The sequence below is a fragment of the Lithobates pipiens genome, unplaced genomic scaffold, assembly GCF_037356315.1.
Source record: "Lithobates pipiens isolate NorthernLeopardFrog02 unplaced genomic scaffold, aLitPip1_a1.2 Scaffold_13, whole genome shotgun sequence".
Classification (NCBI taxonomy): Eukaryota; Metazoa; Chordata; class Amphibia; order Anura; family Ranidae; genus Lithobates; species Lithobates pipiens.
Window position 1 is genome coordinate 215,735,861 of NW_027507718.1, and position 21,486 is coordinate 215,757,346.

The following is a 21,486-nucleotide window of genomic DNA, read 5'->3' on the forward strand; positions in this document are numbered from 1 at the left end:
AAAAGACAGGCACCACTGTCTACGGCGCATGCGCTGTAGACAGCGGTGCGCAGGCGCACTGAGCGCGCCGCAGTTAACGGTGATATTCCGCGAGTGGCGGCTCCCGTGCACATGCGTGGGAGTGACGTCATTGCGGCTCCGACGAATGACAGCGCCGGAACAGCGAGACCCACCAAGAAGATGGACGCTCTGGACTACAGGGGACAGCGGTGACTTCGCTGGCTCCTGTGTCAGATAAGTGACACATAATGGACTACTATGTGATGCATAGTAGTCCATTATTCTTTACCTTTTGCAGGGAATCAAAGAGGAAGTAAACCCATTAGGGTTTACTTCCTCTTTAAGAAAAACCCCTTGCACACCAAGGATGCCAACATAGCCATACTTTATTGTTGTGCTTAATCACATTTTATATTTGATAGATGTTCTTTCTAGACACTAGTTATAGTATTTGGCAGAGGTCATGGTGCATAAATATATGTAATGTATTATCATAGGCAAAGGTTTGATTAGTCAAGGACAGGTTATTTGTCTTTCAGAGCAACCATCACATCATAATAGAGTCTGTTTAATTCATATTGGTGCCAACTCAGAGCAAACAGTGGAAGGTAGACTAGTTTTTATGTGTTTTGCATGAACATGTGCTTTACAGTGCTGATATTAACAGTCCTGCCTAAGAGAGGGCTTCAAACAATGCCTAATAATTACCTTTATTAACCAGAGCACTCTCCTCAAGTGCTCCTCTTAGACTCACTTTGTTATTGGGACCTGAATTTGCTTGAATTCCTGGCAAAGCTCTACCAAATTTCAACCGTTGTCCAATGAGTGTCCTAACTGGCTACAGAAGCAGTGTTATTGGACATTGGAATGGAAATTGTCAGGAAAAAAGTCATACGAACGTCTGTTTTACTTTGCAGTAGGGCAGTCACTTGGCACGGGACCTGGAAGACAGCAAGAATCACTGTAGTAGTGGAGGCTGCAACAGTGATTTTGCTTTTCTACAGGGGTTGACCAGATATGGAATAAGACCTGTGTCATCAGGCTTTCGTTGAATTCAGAACTATGGGAATGTAAAAAGTAGATGAAGGTCACATGCACCTTCAGTGAATTGAAAATGATCTCGGAAGAAACTTAATTTGAAGTCAAAAGCATGCTGCATTGTACTACAATGTGCTCCCCCGTTCCTTGAGACGACTCACCAACACAGATAGTCACATCTGTTTCCGTAAGTCTGCTTTCTACTATCACTGATCGAAACAGACATTTTTTTTAAATGATTGCATATATTGTTTGATTTAATTGGTTGTTACTGGTTACCACTGAGTTTTTTGTTTTTTTGTTTTTTTTCACCTTTTATTGGATTATTCACTATTGAGTATAAAAGGATTGATGGTGGCACTTTTCATGGATTGCGCATACTATCTGATTTTAACAGTTGGTATTGGTTATCACTCATTAAGTTATTCATTTGTTGAACTATGTATTGCTGGATAATTTTTTAAGCACATATTTTATATTATTTTAGATTATTGCACAGTATTATTGGGCTTTTAGGCATATATTTTGTGTAAAGTAGTATATTTATCAAATTTTATATTTAATTTAATTTTGGTTGTGACCACACTAAAGTATGTTTAGGCATTGATGCACTGTGCTTTTAATAATACAGTTGTCTTTTAGCATGGTGATTGTTTGTTTGGTTAACAGCATTAATTTTTTGTTTTTGAAAGCATTTGTTGTGAGGAATCAGAAAACCTCATCAGTCGCATGAGTTTAACACCACATGGCAGGTGTCTTTTTTAATTAATGCAGGTAGGAGCAAATATATCATTGTAATGCCTGACCTTCTATCTTTCAGAATATTGGAAAGAAAATGAGCTGTCAGGAATTCATTGCCAATCTCCAAGGGGTGAATGAAGGCAGTGATTTTCCCAGAGGGCTTCTTAAGGTCAGTTTTACTATACAGTCCTTTTTCAGTTGTATTACTGCATGACATAGATCATTGTGTCGTTTATGCTTGAACATTTGCACATGTGCATAGTGTATAATGATCATATATTAGGTGTTTATATAATATTCTATAATCCAGTCTCAAGTACTTGTTCCAGTGTTAAAATATATTTTATCAGTTTGTTTAAACGAATAATGTAAGTCAGAGTGTAGTCATAATGAGTAGGGTTAATGGCCATATACACTACAATGGTTGGTTAGCTCAGTGGACATTTGAGCTATGGCTGCCACATGGCACAGATGAAAAGTTAGGCTTGGGCAAGCCAGTGATGTGATGTGCTGATGCTGATGCCCACTGCCACTGTGCACAGCCTCACTACCTTGCTGCATTTGCTGTAAAGACAATATTGGTGATGTTGTGACATAATTACATGTGAGTGTCAGTGCAGTGACCTTGTTCATTTGAATTTCTGAAGAATGTTCTGCATTGTTAAGCTAAAATACATTATGCCATACATATTTACTATTGTAAGTAGCAAAAGTCCCATTGGGCATCTGAGATATTGAGGGGTGTAACTAATTAATCAAATATAATTTTAAAATCCACTGTGATAGAAACACCCCCATTTAATTCAAGACATTATATACCAATGGAGAGCAGTATGAGCCACATTTTTCTACTTAGAGGAACTCTGAAAAAACTGTGTGTTAATTGTCACTAAATACACCAAGCAGCCATTGTCATTACTGTCTTAGAATCCACAGTGGAAAATTATCATGTCTTTCATTTATTTTACCTTTTTAAAAAAACAAAAACAAAAAAAACTTTCAGCCACTGGATATAGCCGTATCTAATAAAGCAACCATAAAGTGTCAGTAAACCCACGTCATAAAACAATCTATAAATGGTGTATTACATGCTGTTCATACTCCATCATGACGGAGGCTTCTCCTCTCTCTTATTCTAATGCCCCGTACACGTGATCAGATTTTCCAACAAGAAAACCCATGGAATTTTGTTTGCAGGATGTTGGCTCCAACATGTCTTGCACACACGGTCACACAAATGTTGGCCAACAATTATGAACGTGAGAACACGGTGACGTGCAAGACGTACGACGAGCTGAGAAAAAGGAAGTTCAATAGCCAGTGCAGCTTCTTCGGTTTGATTCCGAGCATGCATGAACTTTTGTGCGTTGGACTTGTGTACACACACGATCGGAAATTCCGACAACAAAGCTTTGTTGGTGGAAAATTTGAGAACCTGCTAGCCAACATTTGCTGGCAGAAGGTCGAACAACAAATGTTCAATGGAGCATACACATGGTCGGACTTTCAGCCAACAAGCTCACATCCAACATTTGTTGTCGGAAAATATGATCGTGTGTACAGGGCATAAGACACAGCCTGTGACTTGCAGAAATCCGCCCATACCATATTAAAAATAAATAAAAATAAAGATTTGATTTAAATTATATATTTGTATGATGATTTAAAACAGTTTATTGATAGTAATTATTTGTTTTTTTTTTACTTTAAACATGTGACCAGTAGCAGAGGACTAGAAGCTCCTCCTGCTTTTGTTTCCCTGCAGGCAGGCTGGGAAAGTGCTGGGTCATGTGACATCTGTATATCAATTAGGAAAAAGGTACTTAGATATTTTTTTTTTTATTCAAATAATTAGAGTGCCATCATCCCCATACATAAATAGAAGGGATAATGTAAAGTAAACAGTTTGTGTTTAGTATCACGTTTAAGGCTGCATTCACACCTGATCATTTTCAGCTCATAAATCGCTCGTAAAAGCCTGCAAAAACGCTCAACAAGCAAAATGCCATTTATTTCAATGGCATCTGTTCACATCTGAGCAAAATGCAAATTACAGGCGTTTTTCAGCTTTTTACATTGGTGAAAAATGTACAAAATCACTGTAAAATTTGCGGTAAAAAGCCTGACTTTGAAATGCTCAGGTGTGAATGCAGCCTAACTGTACACAGTATCTTCTACATTTGGCAAAAGCAAGTGGAGAATTTTGCTGGGGGTGGGGAGGCAATACTTTTAGAATGTCAAATGCAGGACAGCACTTGAGTATTGGACAGTTGAGACGCATGGAAATTTGATAAACCTGGATTACACAGAAAGATCTTTGAATAATAGAAAAGACCAGGCAAGTGTTTTACATCTAATAGTGTTTTCACTTTTCCTTATAGTGGATTGGCATTTTTCCAGCTGTACTCCACCCATTCTGAAAGTTCAATTATAAAGCTATACATCCTCTTACTGCACTTGACGCTATAATTTGCATAATTAATAATGTGCATGTTTTAGTGATAGCAATTATATTATTTTGTGTATGAAATAATGCATCTTTAATTGCCAAGAATTTGAACTAAAGTCCAAGGACATTGTTATGTATTTCTGGATAGTATGTGCACTAACAATGCAATCAACTGTAATGCTGGGATAATACTGACTTAATTCTAGCCAGAGTTCACAGGCAAACCTTGCTGATCAGTCCCTCCTCCCAGCATAGTTATTAGTAATTCCAACCACCTATGTTCTCCCTCCCACTACATCTCGCTGGAGATGCTATGCAAACAAACACATCTGAGAGCTGATGGGTAGGGAAGAGCTGCTCAGCTGCTAGTGTAGGAAAACTCAGCCCATTTGTAGCAAGAACTTGATTGGATGGGTGCCCCAGTCCATGCAATTAAAATGGCATTACACCCAAAAACAATAATATAATATACTGCAGTTTACCAATCCTTACATGGTGTGGCTGCAATAGTATTTTTTTTTTGCATGCTAAGGACATTTTTAGCAAGTGCACAAAATACCTGTTGATGCAGGAGTGTAACTACAGGGGTCGCAATTGTGATCTAGCCCATTCTCCCTGGGGCCTGCGTGGCTCCTTGTACCCTGAGATGCAAGGGGTGGTGGGGACAGCACATAGAGGAACCAACCCCCTCCATTTTCCTCCTGCAGCTGCTAAAATCCTGCTTCTCCTTCTCTCCTTCCCACAGGTGTTCAGCAGCTGCAGGAGCAATAGAGGTGATTGGTTCCTGTTTATGCCACCCCCTATGGCCCTCCTATAGAGTTTCCTCTTTCTGCTGCCCTAGATGCCTGTGCGCTCTCCTGGCCCCCCTCATTCCACCCCACAGCTCTGCCGGCTGCTGCTGGGGATGTGTCAGGATGGAGAGTGGGGGAAGGGGCCGGTAAATATGTCATTCACTGGCCCCTTCCCTTGTTGAATGGACAGAATCAGTTACCGGTACCGGTCACTGACTCTGTCCATTCACACCTGAAGCATAGTAAACTGTTTACTAGTCTTTAATTTGTGAATGCAAGGGATACTCTGTACAGATTCATTCCTGCCCATTAATTCTGTGCAGCCGAGGCTGCAGAGAAGGAGATTGAGGGCTGTGTTCTCAATCTGCTTTCTCTGTCTCAAAGGTGAAACATCATAGATCTGTTTTTCATTAAAGCCAACCCAACAGGGCTCCTAAACATTTTTTTTTTTTTTTTTTTTTTTTTTAAATAATAAAAAATAAAATTGTAAAAAAAAATAAAAAAAAAGTTAGTAACATAAAATTAAAAAAAAACTGACACCAGTGGCGGAATTACCATGGTCGCAAAGTTTGCACATACGACCGGGCCCAGGCCTTTTGCCACCGGGATCGGAGGGAAGGTCCCCTGGGGTCTGGGGCCTTTCATGGTTTCTTGCCTCGGTGTCCTGAAGGTTCTAGTTATGCTTCTGTGTTGATGTTTCCACAATTGCAGTGTTCTTGTCACTTTTTCTCAGCTGCAAAGACTGCACGGAGAACCTAATTTTTTTATGTAAACTACTAATCCCTCCAATCCACCATGTAAAGGAGATCAACAAAGGCAGACATGTTTGAAGTCCAGCCTGTGTGACAACCACGGCTCCTTCTATAGATACAGTGAGAGAAAAGCATGTTATTCATGGGATTAGCAGATGGAAAAGAAATCCTAAAATGCAAACTCATACATCCACTACATCTAAGAACCGATAAACTGCAATATTTTACCCTTTTGCAGAAGGGTTTGTTGTGCCTGTGCACATGGAAATGGGGCTTCATTGTGTCAGGAAGTGCAATGGCGACAAGAGGAAGCAGGGCTGAAGAGAGGGGTATAGGTGAAGCAATGTGCAGTTCTCAGAGAAATGTATTCAGGTTTTGTAGAATGATCAGAAGTCTGCCTTTGTTAAAGTTGACCTTTTAGTAACTTTACAAGTCTGCTTGAATAAATTCTTGGCAAGTGACAATATATAGCTCCGGTACAATTGTTCAGAAAAGCTCTACCTTTTATTGTTAAAAAGTAGCGGTAGTTCTTGTATTTTAGTCTGATGGCTTTTACTAGACTGAAATGATACCATCACTCTACTGTAATCAAGGTGAAAAAATGTCTTCAGTGCCCACTCCCCCAGTGATCAGATGCAATATTGTAGCTTTGTATCAAGTCACAGGGAAGCTCAGCAGGGGCTGATCTGTGTCGACAAGCATAAATACAGCTAAGAACTTCGCAGACACCAGGTTTTACATGTTTGTCATCCCTGAGCCAGCATCTCAGCCTAGGAAATACAGTAGATGTGCACTCTGGACTATTACCCACTTTTTCTGGAGCAATCAGAAGAAGACATTTTAGAGGGAATACTTTGATTGGTGTGGTGGGTAATAAATACCTGTAACTGATACACTTCCAATTTACTTGGTATGCATGAAAATTAAATCTCATGCTAGGTCTCATTTTTCAGTAGGCTGAATGTACGATTCACAGAATGATAAAAGTTGACAAGCAATGTGTGTAAACTTTCCTGCGGGTCCTTGTACACTGATCTCAGCATTTCACCAGTTATAGAAGAGGTAAAGCCAAACTCCAGGCAACTATACAATTGTTCATTGCAAAGGGGCTGTGCCTGCACTGCAAGGAGTTGAGTGCTTATTTTGATCTAGGGCAGTGATGGTGAACCTTGGCACTCCAGGTGTTTTGGTACTACATTTCCCGTGATGCTCATACATTCTGCAGTGTAGTTGAGCATCATGGGAAATGTAGGGAAATGTAGTTCCAAAACATCTGGGGTGCCAAGGTTCACCATCACTGGTCTAGGGGAATAAAACCAGAAGATTCACTTACCCAATCCACCACTCTGTCCCTCAGCTTGATCAGTCCCTGTAGTTTCTTCTCCCCCACACTCCACTGGTCTAAGATTCTTGACGTCGTCAAGACCAAAGCAGGGCCCTTAGCCCTGCACTGGAAGTAAAGATGCCAAGGGAATGTCCACTGTGGGGTGCCTTCTGCCTGGGGAACAGAAAATCGGATAACTAAAAATGTTTAGCCTCTCACCTAGACAAAGCAAGCTATTAACCCATGCAGTGTGGGAGAAGCCCTACTTCAAAGAATAATGCAACATTTTTCTGGAGTTGTTGTTATTACACAAGATTTATAGGCGTTTGTTCACTGTGGCTATTCAATAAAATGAAGAAATTTTAAGAGCAACAGCCGGAGTGCAGATCATTTTTTTCTACAAGATTTATATTAAGCCAACAGTTTGTCTAGTGCTTTACAATTTAAAGGGAGATAGTACAGCAACAATACAATTCAAAAGAGGGTTAGAAGGGCCCTGCTCCTGCGAGCTTACAATCTAATAGGGAGGGGCTGGTGGAACAAAAGGTAATAACCGTGAGGGATAAACTACTGGGAATAAATAGAAGATTTGGTTGTTAGCTGAAGGCTGGCTAGGCTTCCCTGAAGGGATATGTTTTCAGGGATCACCTAAAAGTGGACCGAGTTGGAGATACCTGGACAGATTGCAGTAGGGAGTTCCAGAGGATGGGAGAGGCTGGGGAGAAGTCCTGGAGATGAGCATGGGAGGAGGAGACAAGAGGTCTTGGGAGAAACATAGGGGACAGTTTGGGTAGTCAAGATTGGTAATGTAGCTTGGGGCAGAGTTGTAAATGGCTTTGTATGTTATTGTTAATGTTTTGAATCTTATTTGTTGGGCAGTGGGAAGCCAGTGGAGGGATTAGCAGAGAGGAGTGGCGGACACTGAACGATTGGTAAGGAGGGTGAGTCTGGCATCAGCATTCATAATAGACTGAAGAGGGGCTCGCCTGCTAAGAGGTAGATGTTGAGGGCGTTACATTAGTCAAGGCGAGATATAACAAAGGAGCGAAGAAGTTGGACTTTGAAGCCTGACTGTAGCCACGTTTTGTTTTGGATAAAGAGGGAAATAGTTAAAAAAAATTATTATTATTTTTTTTCGCCTGTGACTTCATTGGAGAGATTTTTCCTCCCTGTCCTTGCGGATACAGACCCCACTAGGATAGGAAACCTTTACTTAAGATTTCTCATCAGTGCATCCTGAAATCGGGGCATAGACAGTAATAAAAACCTCGGAAAGGCTCCAAACCTTCCTCGCTGTGTCCAAAATGAAATTTTAATGTCAGTGGTAGGAGGGAGCCCTCTCACAGTCATACATTAGATCAGAGGAGGAGGCTTTGCGAAACCGCACAGGCCCAATGTGAAAACTGAACTCCAAGCAAACCATTAACTAGACAGATGAAATAGATATATGAGAGGTTTTATCTGAAAGTTTTGGAGACGTTTATGTATTTCAATCTTCCCAGTCTTAAGATTTCCATAGCTCTGCACCACAACATGGTGGTGTCTAGCAGAGTACAGTAACTGATCTTTCTCTGCTGCACTTCCCCCTATAGATCTCTTTCCCACCCCCACCCTATAACTTGGTGGAAGAAAAGAATCATTTAACTGATGTCTTTGTCAGTATGCTCATTCCTACTATTGGAATACTGTTTGCACTGGAACACGCCTGATTAAAGTGGTTTCAAAAGCAGAAGTTTTTTTTTTTATCTTAATGCATTCTATGCATTAGGATAAAAAGCCTTCTGTGTGCAGCAGCCCCCCTAATACTTGCCTAAGTCCCATCTTGATCCAGCAGTGTTGCAAGAGAGCATTGGCTGAGAGAGCAGCGATGCGCCATTGGTCAATCAAAGTCAGTGAGCCAATCAGGTGAGAGAGGGCGGGGCTTCATGTCTGAATGAACACAAGGAACTGCAGTTTGGCTCGGGTGTCCCCATAGCAAGCTGCTTGCTGTGGGGGCACTCAGCAGGAGGGAGGGGCCAGGAGCACCAAAGAGGGACCAGAGAAGAGGAGGATCTGGACTGCTCTGTGCAAAACCACTACACAGAGCAGCTAAGAATAACATGTTTGTTATTTTTAACAAAAAAAAAGTAGACTTTAGTATCACTTTAACTCCTTGTGCTGTTTTTCCTTCCCTGATCTGAGCTCTTCTTTAAAGCCTGTACAGGAGACTGCGAGAAACTGATACAAATTTTAAGATACTTGCGCTGCTTGCATTAAAAAAAAGTGTTTTCTGTATTCTTTTTTTCTTTTTCTTTTATGTTTCTCTTTATTAATAAGGAAATACAGATTATGGAAAAAAAATACATTTCTAAATCATGCTTTAAATGTTTGATTTGCAAGAAGTCGATTTTCTAGCTGTTAGGACTAAATCAGATAGAACCCGGTCTCTCGTTACCTAAGCTTAAACAGCAGGATGGCAAACCACCTCATGGGACAAAGGATCCAGATGATCTGGAAGAAAGATGACATTTGTTCTCCTAGGACACTAGCAAAACAAAAACGCCATGTCTTTGCAGCTTTGTTTTGCTGATGCCAATCTCCTAAAGTCCGCAGCCTAGCCCATTTCACACACATGTCTTCTTACTGTGTTCCTTTAATTACAAATGAAAAAAAGATTTTAAGTCAAAAATCCTATTTTAATGATGCATTAACGTAGGGTTTCTCAAACAGGGTTCTATGAAACTCTGGGGTTTCTCCAGAGGTTGTAAGGTGTTCCTTTAGCAATGGAGAGTTTCTAACTTCTAGTAACCACTGATATCAATGATCTTCTTTAGCTGTGTGTTAGGGGATAGTTTTCCCAATGGTCAACAATGTACGGTAAGTGTCCTTCTCTCACTGGCCACCAATATATGAGACTACTGCACCGACTACCAATAAAAGAAGGCACTTTTCCATGGACTATCAATATAAAGGGCACAAGGGAGTTAGTGTTTCTTTTCTGGCCGTTATTATTATTTGTTTTATTTCATGACCATTACTGATGCATTTTTTTTCTTAGAGCAGGGAAGTGGTAAAGAAAACGATTTGCTCTCGGTATCAGATACGTATTTATGCTATGTATTATATTTATAAATTAATGACTGCTCAAATGTACCACAAATTCGAGATTTAATAACTTGGCCCCCGAGACATGACACTTATTTCAAGGGTTTTTCTATATTAAAAGAGAGGCTACATTAATGATTCATTAACTTGTGTCTTTTATATCTGCCTGGAGTTCAGCTTGAAGCAATGCAACCTCTATATGCATGTGCAGGAAGGCATGGAGGGAGTGCATAGCACACATCACACATAGCACACATTGCTGAAGAAGGAGAGAAATGAGTGGAGGTGTAGGATTTTCTGTGGTATCAATATAGAGAAAAAGTGTGGTATTGTGTGTGCGAGCAGGGCACTACACTAGAAATATCCACATTGTGACACCATCCCAAAAAGTAATATGTCTACAAAGGAGAAAACAGAAGAAGGAAGGGAAAAAGCTGCGACCAAAAAAAACTGCAATAAGAAGTCCCGTTCTCCAAAAAATGGAGCAGGACTTTAAATGTGTCAAAACAGTGGGAAGAAAAAAAAAAAAACGAAACTCCAAGGAAAATACACATTTTATATTCCTTTAAAACTTAGCTCAATCTCTTAAAAACATGTCATTAAGGCCTACTGGTTAGATCAAACAAATAACATAATATAGCAACACTGTACAAACAACGGGGACTGAACCCAGGAAATATAGGGAGACTTAATGGGGACTAGATGGGTGGTAGTTCAACTACACTTCCTCCAAGATTTAAATGCCTTCTTCTCTAGAAAAATACCCATCTTGATTCATCTCTTTCTTCATAAAGTAGGAGAGAATCCCTTTATTTCAGGGATGTCAAACTCCAATTTACCACGGGCCGCATCAGCAATGTGGTTGCCCTCAAAGGGCTGGTTGAATCTGTGAAGCTAGATGTCCAGAGCCCAACACCCCCCCCCCCCCCCACATCCCTTAAATCAGATGTCAGAAGTCGAGTCCCCCACCCTTCCTTACATCACAGTGCACCCCCTTACTTTGTACTGGACTAGAGGAGGGCTAGAGTCAGCAGCTGAACACTGAAACCAGGGGAGGCAGAGATGAGGGGGTGCTGCAGCTTCACAGAGAGGCAAAGGATCTGTAGGAGGAGTTCTGTCTTCTCTGCTGTCAGCTGCTGAGATGGGGCAGGAGAAATGTGCTTTTCCCTGGCTGTACGGAGAATCACAGGTTTGGTGGAGGAGTGCTCCTATACTATGCTCCTTTCTACAGTCAACTGCTGAAACAAGGTGGGGATGCCGCAGCTGCAGCGGAGGTGCGAGGGCCACATAAAATGGCCTGGCGGGCCCGATTCGGCCCGTGGGCCTTGTGTTTGACACATGTGCTTTATATGTAGTGTGATGGAGAGGAATGAATTGGCTTGTATATGCTGTACTTTATCCCACATCACTTCCTAAGGGGGTTAATCCCCTAGAGATCTCAGACAGGAGCTTCGACATTTAATGCCATGTACACACGATCTGACATTTTCTGATGGGAATTGTTTAATGTGAGCGTGTTGTCGGAAAGTCCGACCGTGTGTATGCTCCATCGAACATTTGCTGTCGGAATTTATGCACAGAAATGTTTGAGAGCAGGTTCTCACATTTTCAGATAACAAACCTTGTTGTCGGAAAGTCCGATCGTGTGTACACAAGTCCGTCACAGAAAAGTTCACGCATGCTCGGAATCGAGCAGAAGGAGCTGCACTGGCTATTGAACTTCATTTTTCTCGGCTTGTCGTATGTGTTGTACAGCACCACGTTCTCACATTCTGAATTTTTGGCCAACATTTGTGGGACCCTCTGTATGCAAGATGAGTTTAAACCAACATCCTTCGAACAAAAAATCCATGGTTTTGTTGCCGGAAAATCTGAACGTATGTACGGGGCATAAGTATTCTAAGGACAAGAATCCAGACAACTGAAGGGGGTTAAATTACTTTTGGATATTGACAGCAATCTTCAGGTGACATAACAATCTGTTGGATTCTTGAAAAGCTTATTCAGTTCAGGTTATAATTTGTTTTAAAATTAAGGTGCTTATATTTAGAGGGAGATTTGAAAATCCTGAGCCAAGGTCACAATGGAATGAGCAGACCTTCAGTAATTCTGTCTAATGCTGCAGGAGCTGTGCAGTGTTAACACATCAAGTGTCTGTATTGTTACTTGCTGCATTCAGCAAACGCCAGTGAGATTGTAAAAGACAAAAAGGGAAATTAAAAACAAAATTGTGTGAGGCAGGAAATTAAGGATTCCAGAATATTTTCGATATACTGTATATTGCCTAAACCAAGTGACTGTCAGATATAGCAAGCTATAAGATTTTATCGTTATACTTTACTGGTCCAGCTGTAAGCATTTAGGAACTGGCGTTAGTGATGTTATATCCCTAAACCTGCTGTGCATTTCATTTGATCTCCAAGATGGTATAAAAACACTAGCCCATTAATTTATTAAAGTTCAATAAATGTATTTCTACATAGAACTTGTACGGAGGCCTGAATCTTTCCAGATATCATCCTTGTGTAATTATGTTCACAGCAGCGCTCATACTAGGAGAGAAAAGCTTAGCACTAGGAGCCTTTAATGTCTCTGTTGCAATACAGAGTGCAGTTTGCCACCAGTCTGAATTTTCTAGGCAGGGATGGAAAGAATGAAAATATTTATTCCATAAAAACCATCAAATATCAAAAAATATTCATAATATCACGATACAGACAGAGAATGGTATGGTTGACATGTTTCACAAATTGCTTTGCTCAGTCATAACTTGTCAACCATGCCATTCTCTGTATCGTGATGTTATCATGAACATTTTTTGATATTTGATGGTTTGTATGAAATAAATGTTTTTATTCTTTGCATTCTGGAGAGAGGTGACCCTCTCTTTACTTTGGATCATATTGTCAGACCAAGGACTGGACCAGCATCCAGTCATCAAAGAGAAGATTACTTCCACCTGCAGGGATGGATAAGTAACCAAGCTATATTCTTTAAGTCCAAAAAAGTGAGGTCACTATCCTAGCTCTGTTGCTTTGATCACAAGATTAGTTGAAATGCAAACATAACATTATTTTTGTTGTTTTTTATTCATTGTATATAATAGGTAATAGATTTTAAAATGCTGCTGTCTAATATAATACTCTAAGTGGATACAAACCTACTGTAATTGCATTTTATAATCTATACAGTAAATTTATTTCAGCAGTGTTGGACTGTTTTGAGCATCACATTTGGGCATTGGGGTTGATTTACTAAACTGGAGAGTGCAAAATCTGTCGCACCTCTGCATGGTAGCAAATTAGCTTTAAACTATAGAGCTGCACCAGTTTTTGCACCAGTTTTAGTAAAACAACGCTATTGCAATGAATGTTCATCGCACTTTTCAGAAGGACATATCTGGAACCTAGCAAAAAACAATTACATTAAAAAATGATTTAGAAGATTTCAGATTTTCCCTTCTATTTCTAAATCAGAGAACATTCTGCATGTCCATTAGTCTTATTACTAAACTACAATATACAGTTATTGTTCAGAAACTAGTTCAGAAAATGAATCCATAGCCATACATAGTTAATTTTCCCCCTTCGGTATTCAGTTGACTTCTTTTGAGCAGGGGAGCTCACACACTGATCAAAATTTGGCTGGTGCCTGCTGAACTCAACTGATCCAAGTAAAGTGATATTTCTAAAGGGTAGCAACAATTCAAGCTTCAGTGATAACATTTTTTACTCTGATTCCACTTTCTCATTTTTTCAATATACAAGCAATTTCCTATCTAGGCAATCGCCTCTGGTGCAGTTGGCCCCGTCACCTGCAGGAACTTATGCCCAAGGCTTTTCTTAAGAGACTTGAGATTTACGTTGTAAATGTCACTAGCTAATGTCCATACTTTATCAAACCTACTGTTAATGGAGATATTTCAGATTTTAAAGTCAAGTTTTAAAGTGAAACCCCAGAAAAAACGCTAAATATACAGTTTAATTACATATGTAGCTATTGTTTTACTTTCCAAAGGATTTATATTTCTGTATAGCCCACCTTTACACTGCACAGTCAAATATGCCACACACGTAATTCCTATATAAGGGACTTAGGTTCCTGGTTCATCATTGTAACCTTTGCTACCCTTCTACTTCCAGCCCCTGCTCTGGACAGTGAAGCAGGGTTGTCATCTTTGTCCAGTAATCAGGGAGCTGACGCAGACACGTAATGCATAATCAAGAAGTAGCAGAGTGATGTTCCAGACTAGCAGAATTTGCTGCTCATCAAAATAACTACACACAGCTGGCAACAAATGTGAGTACACCCCAAGTGAGAATGTCCAAATAGGGCCCAATTAGACATTTTCTCTCCCCGGTGTCATGTGACTCGTTAGTGTCTAAGGTCTCAGCAGGTGTGGTAAATTTGGTGTTATCCCTCTCACGCTCTCATACTAGTCACTGGAAGTTCAACATGGCACCTCATGACAAAAAACTCTCTGAGGATCTGAAAAAAAGAATTGTTGCTCTACATAAATATGGCCTAGGCTATAAGAAGATTTCCAATACCTGAAAAAAAAAATCATTTTTTTTTGTTAGAAAATGACTTAGAACCCCAGAACATTATACATATTTTTTTTAGTAGACACCCTCGAGAATAAAATGGTGGTTGTTGCAATATTTTATGTCACACTGTATTTGCGCAACGGTCTTTCAAATACAATTTTTTTTTGGAAAAAATAACTTTAATGAATAAAAAAAAAATAACCAGTAAAGTTAGCCCATACATGCTATAGAAGCATCATCTGACCATCTACAGAGATGGTCAAATCATGCCTACGGAAGCACTTTAACCGTCATTTTGTGAATGTTTTGCAAGCTTGATTTGCATGCACTATGAAACTGAGATTTATGTAGGTTGGTTTATAGTCCATGTCATTAAGAATGTACTTTATCATACAGTCGTGGCTTTGTTGTATTTCTTCTCATGCTGAAATGTATATCTCCCAGTTCTAACAAGTTATTAATTGCTTGATATAAAATACAAGTCCAGCTTTAATACCAAATAGACTGGCACATCCTAATTGGTTGAGTATAGCATCTGTGACAAAAGGTGAAATGCAATGTTTAAAAATATTAGCTTATGTACAAACATGCCCTATACATGTGTTGTGATACCTGGTAAAACGTGTGCTTTACTATACAAGATTTAGGGATCTTTCACATGGACGGACTCCATCATCAGATTCACCTGCTCAGCAGGAGATCTGTCTGTTGATCCCCGCTGATCAGGCAGATAAGTCCATGTCTACTTCGCTTATGCAGAGCTGACATAGACACAGCCTGGGTTCCTGTATGGGCGGTCAGATGTAAACAGACTGCCTGTCCGTTTACACCAGACTTTCATGCAATCCGATCCACCAGACAAATGGGGAATGGATGCCTGTATATTTTCATTCATATAAAGATTACAAAAAGATCTCTGTAGCGTGATTCCATTTTTTTATTTAAAGTTAAAAGGAAATTTAAAAAATACACTTACAAACACTTGGTATATTCAGAGCAAATAATGCTGGTGCAGAAACCCCACTGTGGTGTGCATTGCAAAGGCCGGACGTGACGTTGCTGGAAGTCCCCAGCTAATGCGTTTCACCCCTCCCAAGGGGCATCTTTAGAAGCTCTCCCGGACTGGCATTACATGCTCTGAATATACAGATTGTTTGTGAATATAAGTTTTTATATTATTTTAACTTTAAATAAAAAATGAAATCACACTATGGAGATCTTTTTTTCAATCCTCTTTATATGAATGAAAATATATTGTCAAACCCTCAAATCATTCACCAAGTGGAGCAGAGGAGACAGTGGACCAGCAGCATTGGATAAAACTATCTTAACCAAAAGCACACACAAACTCTTAAACTATTGTTGGTCAGTGAAGGCACAAAGGAGGGGAGCACAGCACTTGGTTACCTGCACTGTGAAGAATTACAGCACTACTTGCACCTTGTATCTGCACTGTGAAAAGCAACTGCATGTTTTCACTTTGTTTAACCACTTCAGCCCCGGAAGGTTTTACCCCCTTCATTACCAGGCCATTTTTTGTGATACAGCACTTTATTTTAATTGACAATTGCACGTTCATGCGATGCTGTAACCAAATAATGTCCCTTTTGTCCACAAATATAGCTTTCTTTTGGTGGTATTTGATTACGTTTTTGATTTTGTTTTTTTGCATCAACAAAAAAAAAGGCTAAAATTATGATTAAAAAAAATATTCTTTACATTTTGTTATAAAACATACCCAATAAAAAATGAAAAAATCAAATGTATTCATCAATTTAAGCCGATATGTATTCAGCTACATGTTTTTGGTAAACAAAACAAACAAAAAACAAGCGTATATTGATTGGTTTGCAAAAAAAGTTATCACGTCTACAAACTATGGCATATTTTTATGGCATTATTTTAATTTTTACTAGTAATGACAGTGATTTTAAGTGGGATTGCAACATTGCGGCAGACGGACACTAAGTGACACATTTTGGGAACCAGTGACACCTAATATCGTGATCCGTGCTAGAAAAAAATGCACTTTCACTGTATAAATGACAATGGCAGGGAAAGGGTTAACATCAGGGGTGACCAAAGGGTTAAGTGTGCTCCTAGGGAATGCTTTCTAACTGTTTTGGGGATGGCTTAACTGGAGGAAATGTGTGATCTGTGTTCTTGACTAGCAGGAACACAAGATCTTTCTTCTTTTCTGACAGAATGGCTGTCTGCCTTGTTTACTTAGGCAGACCGCCGTTCTGCCTCTCAGCAAACAATCGTCTGGTCCTGGCGGGCCATCGCAGCTGTGGAACCCGCTGATTGGCTCTCGCTGTGTCCAATTATAGCAGGAGCAGGTCGCTGGCGCACACGCACTTGGGACCCCAAACGGGAAACGACGTACAGGTATATTTCTTTAGCACAGCCGAGCCACCCTACCGCAGTAAATGTGCGGTGGGCCAGAAGTGGAAGTGACAGTACATTCCCAAATATAATTTGTACCTAAAGGAAAGCCTATAATAAGGCTTACCTATAAGTACTGTAAATATTGCCTAAACGTGTGCCATTTATAAGATATTTGCTATACATGCTGCCGGTTACGTCACTGGTGCTTGCGCTCTGAAGTTAACGTTCAGGCTGGCTGGAAAAGTGAGCTTGAATTATTTTTTTATTTTTATTTTTTTTACACTAATGCTGGGTGTCTGCTGTTCTCCTTGCTGCAAAGGCCAGTTACAGTTTGGGGTGATTGCTATTTGTTTGTAATTTGGGGAGTATGTCTATGATTCCATGAAAAGATTTGGCAAACTGCTTTGCCCACGTCTGTGTCCTGGGAATGAATTGCTACAGACAATATTTCACCCATCACTTCAGTTGCATCAGTAAAGATAGGATGAAAAATAAATATTTGATTTGTTTGCTGTACATGAGCACAGACTTTCTGTGACAATTCTTTTCCCATAGCCTTTCACGAAAAAGCCCAGCAGTCTTTATTCCTGCCTCTGTGCACTTATCCTTATCTCTCAGGGTCTCTGTCTTTCAGAAAATATTGTGTGTACAGTGCTGGGTTTAATGCCCAAACGCTTAACAGTTCTTAACACAACGGGTTGGAAAAGACTGTACTGGTATGCAAGATTTTGGGATTCATTACATTTGTTAATGAATAATACCTTCTGTTAGTGGGGCTATAGATGAAAAACTTAGATAGAATAGTGTTGCTATCTCATAATACTTGCAAACGGTGCCAGGAATAACATCCTTCTGTTTAAACATCTTAAAGCATGCACGTATGGAATGATTTGTTGCTGCGAACAAGGAAAATTAAACATATGGTTGAAGTGAATTATTTATCATCATGTCATTTTAGAGTATGCTTTCTACATTAGGAGGAGAATAGTATTATCAGATCACCCATATCCATGGTAAATGATGACAGTGGTAGAACTGCACATTACCGTATAGTATCTTTTGATCTTGACATTAAACTTGCACGTTGAGTGCATTAATTGTTAATAAGGGGCCATGGTGCACCACGTCAAATTACAGTTTAGTATACTGGATGGTGTTCACTGTAATAGAGACATCACTTGATAAGTCCTTTTGGAAACAAAATGCTTTTTTTAGATTCAGGTAAGAAAGCACCATTGCTGTTTTCTTAACCTGACAAGGTCCTGATCGCTTGTAAATGACAAGATCCTCTGACTAGACTTTTTTTTTATTCTACATTCTCGCCCACGAGTTGATCGTAGGCTTCGTACTGTGGTAATGGCTTTTTTGTGTATTACAAATCAGGGGCAATAGGAAATTGGCTAAACTTTGATATGCACTCAAGCCCAGGATGCACTCAAGCTCCAGATCAGTGGCTAGCAACCACTGGGGTGCTCTGACAGCTACTGCCTTCACACTGTGCTCCAAAAAATAAAAGTCAGCAACTACAGTATTTGTAGCTGCTGACTTATATATATATTTTTAAAATTAGGACACTATCAGTCCTAATCAGCTATCAGATGCTGGTGCAACCATCTTGACTAAAGAAAACAGTCAGTGAAGCCTTGCAGCGTCACTGCTGGAATTCCTACTGCGTATGTGTTGCAGTCTTCTGGGACCTGTGAAGTATCCCAGAAGGCTGTGGGGGAAGGGGGGGCAAACTTTCAGCTCAGTTTGCCATGGTGAACTGAGCCAGAAGTGGGAGCGGTATCTGTCAAAAAAAGGTACCCACTTCTCCCTAAAAGGTGCCAAATGTGGCAGCAGAGGAGGCAGACAAGCAGAGCTCCACTTTAAAATGGCCATTGTTGGGCAGGTAGTGGATGGGGAGATCTGCCCATTGTCGATTATGCCACCAGTGCTGGGACCCTTTATTTTATTTTATTTCAGGTACTTCTGTAGCTCTGTCAATTTACCCAGCACTTTACAAATATATTGTACATTCATATCAGTCCCTGCTCTCAAGGAGCTTACAATCTAAGTTCCCTAACTCACATTCATACATACACATACTAGGGTCAATTTAGGGTAGACATTTTTTTTATTGTCGTCATCATCAGTAAGAATAACATTCAAATTTACCAGGGTCAATTTAGACAGGAGCCAATTAACCTACCAGCAAGTCTTTGGAGTACCCAGAGGAAACCCACGCAGGCACAGGAGAACATGCAAACTCAAGGCAGGTAGTGCCATGGTTGGGATTATAACTAACAACCCTAGTGCTGCCAGGCAGGAGTGCTAACCACTTGGCCATTGTGCTGCCCATTGCAATTCTTGCCAGATAGTGAAAATGGTGCACATGTAGTCCTTTACTCCTTCCCTCTTCTACATAGGTTCTTGAAGAGCTATGCTTCAGTAGTGAAGCAATCAGATGCATTACTCAGCCTTTCTCTCTTGTAAAAAATACTAGTAAGCAGTTTGTTCATACAGAAAAAAAAAAGGCAAGTAGAAGCCAAAGATAAAGTTGCTGCTTTATTATCATAAAGGTATCAAAATTCACAAAAATAGATGACCTCCTACACCTCACACCAAGTAAAAGATGTGAGGTGGAGGAGGTCTTCTGTTTTTGGATTTTTGTAAATGTACCTACCTTTTTCATAATAGAGCATTACCTACCTTTTAAAGAAAAAAAGCATTAACCGCCTGGTCTTGTAAAGTAACCCCTTTATTTTTTGTCTTCTACTTGCCTGTTTGTTTTTGATATGCCTGATATGCCTGATAGTTCTGTTTTCAGTCAAAATAATGTAATGAAAGGGTTGGGAGTTCATGTACATGTGTGGGTGCAGTGGCAGTCGGTGAAGAACTGTCAGATGCCATGAATCAGACTGAGACAAAAGTACAGTTAAATCGCTCTCGTTTAATAATAATAAAAAGGTAAACAGAGTCAAAACATAGCGAGAGTTCAGGAACCAGAACAGACAGACAAGCCAAAACGTCAGGGAGCCAGAGATGAGTGCAGTAGAACAGCAAGCAGGATCTAAAGCCAGAAGGAATGTTGGCCAGTTTTTTTTTTAACAGGAACACAGGAGAGCATCTATAGAGATGTGACTAAGGCGAAGGCAGAGATCATCTGGGATGGACGGCTTAAGTAGGCAAGACGGATGAGCAGGATATCATCAACAGGTGAGTCACTGTGGAGAGAAAGGAGCTGGCAATTAGCCGAAAGCTGAGCGTCCAGCTTTGAGAAGGAGGAGCTGAGCCAAGCCCTGACAGGATTGTATAGGTACAGTTGAACCCAGTGAAGAAATTGTGTGGGTGCAGTTTCAGTCAGTGTTAAAAGTTCATGGGTACAGTGATGGCTATTGGAGAATGGTGACAGTACATCTGTAGTCAGTACACCCTCAATGCACTCAAGCTGCTCTGACAGCTACTGCATTCACACTGTGCACCAAGGTGCCCACTCTCCTCTCAAAAAAGGAAAGAAAACACTGCACATTTAAAGCTACCTTCTGGCCATGCATGGGCAGTGCACACTTCATGCCAGCTGCAGCAAAGGGGGCAGAGAATGAGCGGAAGGCAGACCACTCATTCTGCAGCATGCATTAGGAATTGGAGAATCGGTGGCTGTCAGAGGTGGTGATCAGTGGTAAAGTATGCTGTGTGTGCTATGACATTGGCAGTGAGTGAAGACGTTTGTATCTCTATAGTGTCAGCTGCTAGAGATGTACACAGGTGCAGTGGGTGTCGGAGAATGGTGTGTCCTTAGCAATATGGTGGTGGACAGCACCATTCACGGAACATGTAAACCGCACATGTCAGCAGCTGGAAGTTCACAAGGTCGTCCAGTGCAAAGTGGCCAAAAGCCGATACTAGCGCTGGTACTCTGCATTGAACCATAAAGTGAAAGGATGAGAAGGCTCTCCCTCCCATTTTCTGGATTCTAGCTTTAATACAACTATTGGATTTTCTCTTTAACACAAAAAATTATAAAAGGCAAGTGTCCTTTCGTAAAAATAACATTTTACTTTAAACCAAAAAACAAAACAACAATAGGTGTTTGACACATTTTTTGTGTACGTTCCAGAAAATAATGAAATATTTAAAATCTTGCAGAAATTAGCATTTGCAGTTTTGATCTACCCTTAGATGCTTCTCTTTTGTTGTAAAGCTAAATAATGTCTTCAGGGCTTTGTTTTGTGAAGGTCTCTATCCGTTGTCCTAGTATGTGGCAAGAGAAATATATTAATTTCATTTATGTCAGGCACATTTCACTTGTGTCCTTAGCATGAACCAGGAACCTTGAGATGTTATGTCCTGCATTAATATTTAAATTGTTGTTAAAATCTATTTTACATGG

The 21,486-nt window shown here is 40.2% G+C and overlaps 1 protein-coding gene across 3 annotated transcripts in view; it reads left to right on the forward strand.

Moving 5' to 3' along the window:
* The window catches only part of PSD3 (pleckstrin and Sec7 domain containing 3), an 857,533-nt gene that overhangs the window by 470,238 nt on the left and 365,809 nt on the right, over positions 1-21,486 (forward strand). For all 3 annotated transcript variants that reach the window (XM_077476201.1, XM_077476202.1, XM_077476203.1), the window contains one exon: positions 1,859-1,948. In XM_077476201.1, the coding sequence (XP_077332327.1) occupies positions 1,859-1,948 (90 nt within the window). The remainder of the gene's footprint in view (positions 1-1,858; positions 1,949-21,486) is intronic.